Here is a 7,114-nt window from a genome sequence, read left to right as displayed (position 1 = left end):
CGGAGGAGGAAAATTCAGCCAACAGAAAATAGACTGTCTCCTGGAACATCGCTTGGATTCACTTGGGGAAGCTCTGCATTGGTAATATCTACAGTACGGCCGAGGTAAATGGCTCTTTCATAGCCACTAAACAGACATGTCTTCAGCAGAGTAAGCTGCAGTGTTGTAGCTGAAACTGGGAGGGAGGGTACTGTGAATTGTGGAAAGGGAAGCACAGGAAGTGATGGGGTCAGATACACAAGCCAATTTAAAGGCTGGGAAAAGACTGGAGGGTTTTCTGTGGGAATTTGACTTCTCTACTAAGATTAGCCCACCACTGCAAGCTGCATTTGTGGGAGCAGGTTAACACCAGGGCTGCAAATAATCACTATGTGATTAATATACAGATTATTTTCTTGAATAAAAAGTCCAAAAAATTACAACATTTTATTATTTGATTAATTGTTCAAGTAATGTATCAAATAAAAGGCCAAACCATCTTTGATTCAAGTTTATGAAATTTGAAGATTTGCTGCTTTTTCTCTTTAAATTTAATTGCAAGTTTAACATTTTTGGGGATTTTGGACTATTGGTGGACAACTTTAAAAATGTATCGATACAACATTTACTTGATTAGTTCAAAACATGAATTAGTACAATCCAAAACATAAACATATTATATTTACTATCATAGATATAAGCTGTTACCTCTTAAGCAAAGGTGCTTCGTAACAATTAGAAAAGATGATTAAAAATAAGATATTTCTGAAACGTCTCTGCCTTTAGACAGAACCAGGCTAGCAGTTTATACCTGTTTTCAGTGTTTGTGCTAATAAGGTTAGCTAGCTAACCGTCTCTCGGCTCCAGCTAACGCTAACGTTAATACTTTAGCTAGCTAGATAGCTAACTGATTAGCTCGATTTTCGTATGTAATTATCGGCAAGAAAGCAAATAAACACATTGTTTGACAGACAAATAATCACAAATAGACACTGCTTGCTACACCCAGTGATAAATATACGCCCTGTTATTGATGGAAAAAGTGGTTAAACTTTTATTGATTCACATCGCAAAGATATGGTAAAATACAAATGAAGCCAAATATGTGTGTTTTATGTCAATTTGATACAAAATATATGGAGACCAAAATGTTCAATATTAAATTGATGAATAACAATATTCACATAAACATTGTAAAATAATTAAAAACATTATTGAACCTCACCTCATTGTTATATAATGTTATTTTATCCTTCTGAGAGTTTATTGATGTATATTTATATTTTATTCCATTAGTTTTATTTAAATATGTTTATTTAGGGATTGTACGAAAGTTGTTAGGGGAGAGAGGGGGTCTTATTTTTATGGTATGCAGAGGACAACAGTTACTGTAAGTCTGTGTCGCTCAGTGTTAGGATATATTCATGTGCACATTAGAAGTTCAGGTGATATTTTAGGGTTTAAATTGGGGTCCACGATTAAAGAAGTTGGACTAATTTAACAGTTATATTATTATTTTTTTTATCTTGTTTGTAAATCAAAAGCAGGGTTTAAACATGAATGACCCTGGGGAGGCTTTGGTTTTGAAAAAGTAAGAAACATATCATCAGTCCCTCTCACCACCCCAATCATTTTCGTACAGTCCCTTATTTTAATATCGAACACTTTGGGTCGCCCCAAAAATCAAATTGTCTCTATCCAATATGTCCTGCCCTTTGCATTCAGTGAGGTGGCTCTTTAGGGCACAGTCAAAGTGTCTGTTAGTGGTAATGCACTCGTCCAATAGTCCCTGTCCCTGTGACCAGAATGTCCGGCTGCCCGTTCCTCCAGATCTCCCTGACTATTCGTTCTCTCTCCTCCAGGCGCCGCGCCTTCTCCAGCTCCTCAGCTGACGCAAACACGTTCACGCTCCTCAGAGTCCCGTTAGACTGGCTGCTGCGATCACTCATGGGCCCCATTGTCCCTTTAGGGATCTCCGCCTCCTCCCCATCTTCCTCCGCGATGCCCTCCTCATCCTCATCCTCCTCTTCCTCGCTGGACTCCTTCAGCTGTCTCCTTTCGGGGGAAGGAGGATGTCTGCTGTGGCGGCGAGTCCTGCAGGCGATGCCAGCCACCAGGAGGCACAGTGCCATGAGCAGGCCGAAACAGACGCCCATCATGAAGTAGAGGGCGAAGCTCTCTGGATTGGCTGTGTGGGCAGAGAAACACAATGGACGAGTTTGATATGACCTCGACAACAGTAAGTACCAAGTCATTTTATACTTTTACTCAAGTACTGTACTTAAGTACAATTTGGGTACTTGTACTTTACTTGAGAATTCCCACTTTGTGCTACTTTATACTTCCACACCACTACATTTGAGAGGGAAATATTATACTTTTTACCTACTTACTACATTTCTTTGACAGTTGCAATTATTTGTTACTTTTTAGTACAAAGGCCAAAGTGTAAAAAAGGACAGCTTGTGGTTTTGTTGTTACTATAAGGTTGCCTTGACTCTAGTCTATATCGACGACGTTCCACTTCCGGGATTGTTCAGGTGCCGCCTCAAATTCCGCCGGATGTCCGTTAACTTCCTCTTTCTTTGTGTTAGCATGTTAAACTCCGGCCGATTTCTGAGGTCTATGGTTAACTGCTCCTTAGATCTCTGCAGGGTAAATCCAGACAGCTACCTAGACTATCTGTCCTATCTGAGTTTTCTGTTGCACGACTAAAACAACTTTTGAACGAGCACATGTTCCACCAAAACAAGTTCCTTCTCAAGGCTATTTTGCCACCCCGTTTCCAGTCTTTGTGCTGAGCTAAGCTATGTGGCTGCTGGCGGTATAGCTTTATATTTAGTGTACAGATATGAAACTGGTATTATTCTCTTAATCTAACTCCCAGCAAGGAAGTGTATTTCCTTTAAACATTTTTAGAGGCCTGAAAAAATAAAACTATACAGTATTTTTTTCTCTGTATTTCCTCCACTAGTAATCATCTGGTGACTCCACAGATTCATGCTGTTTTTATTGATGGAGCCCTGAGCCCCAAGTTGAGAACCACAGTTATGCACATTGAGGTTTTTACCTTTGACGTGAGCGTAGGTCGCCATGCTGTTACTAAGCAGCTCCATGTCTCTCTTAACAGGCTCCATCCTGGTTCACTGTGAGTTCAAATATCTACCATCTCCAGGACTTTCTGTTACACACTGAACTCCAACACCAAGACAGATCCTGTTACCAAAAAACACAAGGAGACAGTTAGTTGTACATACAATCTGATATAATGAAATATAGTGTCACTTTTAAACCCACTTGGGAAGTCTGAGCTCATGCAAAAGATGCCTGAGTCCTGTGATCTAAACTGGGGTCAGAGGTCAGTAGACGAGGACATTATGTTCCTCGTAAGGGTTTTACACTCAGGCCTGCGGTGAGACAGCAACATGAGGCCCTCTGTGTCTGGTGTGTCGGATGTTTATGTTTATGACATTAGTGCCTGAGGATGCTCTTTTCCAGCATCATGCAAATGGTTTTTTTTTTTGTTCTTTTTTTCCCACAGAAAACAAGTCACATAACAGATTTCACATGGAAACTCCAGCTATTAACAAACTCATGTGTTGTCTACTGTACCTGCAAGAACAGTCACAGCAGCAATGCTTACGATGTTTAGCAGGTATAATGTTTACCATCTTAGTTAAGTGTTAGCATGATAATGCTCATTAGCACAAAACTCAAAGACAGCTGAGGCTTATGGGAATGTAGTTCTAAAGGTATTGGACAAACTAAAAATGTTAACCTGATACTGGCATTTGATGAAAAGTCAGAGGAATCACCAATGTTATTGCAGTTCTTCTTGTGGGGGACATAAATGTTTATAGTAAATTTCATCCAGTAGTTGTCGGGACATTTCACTTAAAACCAGAAAGGTCAACCTCATGGTGGTGCTAGTATAAAAGTCATGGCATCACCAAAGTCAGTAGGAATCATTCTCTGGGAAACATGAATGTCTGTACAAATTGTCATGCCAATCTATCCAATAGTTGTTGAGATATTTCATTCTGGACCAAAGTGGTGGACTGACCTACTGACATACGGACATTGACATCCCTTTCCTGTCCCTGGCCCTAGTTACTGTGGATAACTGACAGACCTCATTGGAACTACTTTCTACTGGGGATTGTCACAGATGGTCCCACAGTTACAGTAAAGCTTGATGTAAACATTGTGACTGATATTTCCCACCCCCTCACATTTCCTGTCATTACAACAACACTGTGCGTGGGAGCCGAATGTTGTTCTTTCTGGTGCTTTCTCCTCAGGGAGAACGAAATCATGCCCTGTTCAAATCGCTGCCATTTGTGAGGCTTGAGTCTCTCTCCCACCCTGATCTTTATCCTGGTGACTCTTGGCAGACCGTGTGCACTCTCAAAGGCTTTCTTTTTTTCTTTTTTTAAGGGGGCAATTACAGTGGTCGTCTCTATGGTGGCCGCTGACTCATGGGAACTGGTGGGTCTCAATCAGCACTGCCTTCTGTTCGGCATTTAACTCACAGACTGAAGAGGCATGACACCATCTGCGCCCTCAATTTGCGGCCCCCAGACCTTAACAACATAAATGGACAATTTAGTTTCTGCTTCAGCTCGTTTAAAGTCAAACAGTGTTTGTTTTAATTGAAGACTTCTACATGCCCACCGATCAGACTGTTTATCAAACTTGTAGCATTTATTACCCTGCAGTTATGGCCTTTTTATGAAGTCATATTTTTTTGTAATTTTGTAATTTGAGGTTACATTATGAGATATATTCACTTTCTTGTGGAGAGGTACATGAGAAGATCGATACCAATCTTCATTCAGAGAATGGTATCGATCTTCAAATCTAACTCTCGGTAAGAAAAGAAAGCATAAATATTTTCTGCTTGTGCAGTAAAAATATTTCTACTTGTTTCCAATGTAAATTTACTTTTTTCGTTGCATAATTAAGTTTAATTTTCCTTGATTGTAGTGCAATCTTATTTTGTTAAATTTCAAGCTGATGTCTGAAAACTTCGTAAAACAATTTGATTTCTGTTAAAATTATATCACTTCACTGGCACTTTCACTTGTTTTAAAAGATTTGTAGGAATTAATTATAGACAGAAAGGATAAGACGTTTCGCAGTGCCACAGTTGACCATTTGGACAAACAACAGTATTGTGCCCTAGCAGAAGCATGTTCACACTCTTCTTCTGTTCTCTCACTTGCAGATGAACACTAAAATTACATATAATTGTATGCAGAGCTCCACAGAACTTCATGACAGCCTGAAGCAGGAAGTTTGTGGTGAAGTTTTCCCGAGCTGGGAGCACAATACAAATACCAGAGAGACAAATGTCCATTTTTTTTACAGCCACCGCAGTCTCTTGCAGACAGATTTAACACCTAACATTTCCAGACAAGTCTAATAACTTCTCAACTTAACTATACACATGCAAAGCCTGGCAGCTGTAGCTGTTTATGTAACCCCATAAAATGCACTCCCATTCAACCCTCTCACACTTCCTGCCTAGATAATCCTATTTAAGTCGAAAGATGAAACCTGAAACCATTGAAAATAAGACTTGTTGTTTTACAGTAGTCCACCAAATATTTACTGCTCCACTGTCAAAAATACTTTCATCTAGCACAGTGGATAAAACTATAAAAATACATGAAACAAGCTGGGTTTTCTCTTCAAATTTATGTTCAAAGTGTTGATGATTTTGGGCTTCGTAGCTACTGCACCTATAAAGGATTTTATGGTCTGCGGTATTGTAAAGAACATGGTGCAGGCCCTACTAATAAACTATGTTTGTTGCCTTGTTTATTGCCTGACAGCAAAGTAACAGCAGTATATTTAAGCAGGATCCTTGTGAAAATGTAAAAATGTTTAAAGTTTGTAAAAAGGTAGGGACAGGAAAGCCCCTGTAATTTGCATGCTTTACATAAAAAAATGTGTTATAAGTGAAAGACTAAAAGATAATCATCATCTTGAATTATCACTCACCTTGGTCCCGGATGAGAGCTGCACAGCTTGACTAACACAAAGTTTCCACTAAGAAAACAAAGAATGTAGATCCAAATTTGAGCCTGGCCTGTCAACACTTAGATAAGATCCCATAATTTGGACGCAGGAGCAGTTAGAGGCTGTTAGTCACTCAGTGTTCGTGACAGAGGAGCTGATGTAGCTGCTGGAGAGGGAGCAGCCCTCCACTATGATCCATTCCCTGTCATCCTTTAGAGGAGGAGGACCAGCCAGAAACGTCCCTCACATGTGTTGAGAAGGAGGTGTTTCCTTTTCCTGAGAGATAACTCAAACTCATGCATGTACCACTGGCATCTGACTCCAAAATAAAAGCCACAAAATGAAAATAAACCACACTAAAGTCAACACTTTTATATAAATAACCCTTTACGGGAGTTATTCTGCCTCTGTGCAGATTTCAGCCACACTACTGTCCAGACGGGAGGTGATCTCGCCTCTGCTGGCCACAAACGCACCAGAGTGAGGTCTGTTCACTGTTAAGCCAGGAGGGTGGGACAGGAAATAGCTAGTCGGCTGCCATGGGCACCGGCCGCGGTGCCTTCGGGGGCTGGTGGATTAATTGAGCTCTTTGTATACTAACTCATCGTCGGGGGAGGAGAAAAAAAATGACCTCAGCAGTGCAGTTTGTGTCTCTAACTAAGTTTGATAACTAAACAGTGGAGCCAGCAGGTGCTGCTGTGTGATGGAGTCCAGAGGTGCAATGTACATTTACTTCTGTCTACTTCAAGTCCAATTTCGTATTGGGCATTTCCATTTTATGCCAATTTATACTTCTACTATTCTGTTTTGGAAGTACTCAAATATTTTACATTAGAAAAAATAGCAATAGTACAGTGCAGAAATACTCTCTTACAAGTAAATACCCTGCATTTAAAATCTTACAAAAGTATTATTAGTATCAAAATATACTTACAGTACCAAAAGTATGAGTACTCTTTTTTTTTTTTTTTTTAAGAATAGCCCTCTCTCTCACAAGCTACCTAGCAGTATATAAAGTAATACTTTATATACTGCTAGGTAGCTTGTGAAATTCCCCCAGGGGATCAATAACATCTTGTTGATATAACATCATTTAATTGTTGATTATATT

General features: G+C 39.8%; 1 protein-coding gene across 3 annotated transcripts; it reads right to left on the bottom strand.

Annotated features, from left to right (window-relative positions):
* Nucleotides 1-690: 690 nt before the first annotated feature.
* Nucleotides 691-6,461, bottom strand: eva1bb (eva-1 homolog Bb (C. elegans)). 3 transcript variants are annotated; one of them, XM_028597654.1, is made up of 3 exons: nt 5,986-6,461; nt 3,050-3,195; nt 691-2,167 (listed from the first exon to the last, which is right to left on the bottom strand). In XM_028597654.1, the coding sequence occupies exons 2-3, from the start codon at nt 3,114-3,116 to the stop codon at nt 1,740-1,742; spliced, it is 495 nt and encodes a 164-aa protein (XP_028453455.1). In that variant the 5' UTR covers nt 3,117-3,195; nt 5,986-6,461; the 3' UTR covers nt 691-1,739. The 3 variants fall into 3 exon arrangements, with proteins under 3 accessions (XP_028453455.1, XP_028453456.1, XP_028453457.1); XM_028597655.1 differs by having other exon boundaries at nt 3,050-3,170; XM_028597656.1 differs by lacking the exon at nt 3,050-3,195.
* Nucleotides 6,462-7,114: the final 653 nt, after the last annotated feature.

Source organism: Perca flavescens, chromosome 14 (genome assembly GCF_004354835.1).
Source record: "Perca flavescens isolate YP-PL-M2 chromosome 14, PFLA_1.0, whole genome shotgun sequence".
Lineage (NCBI taxonomy): Eukaryota > Metazoa > Chordata > Actinopteri > Perciformes > Percidae > Perca > Perca flavescens.
The sequence above is the reverse complement of the archived record's forward strand: the minus strand, read 5'-3'. Positions and strand labels throughout refer to the sequence as shown.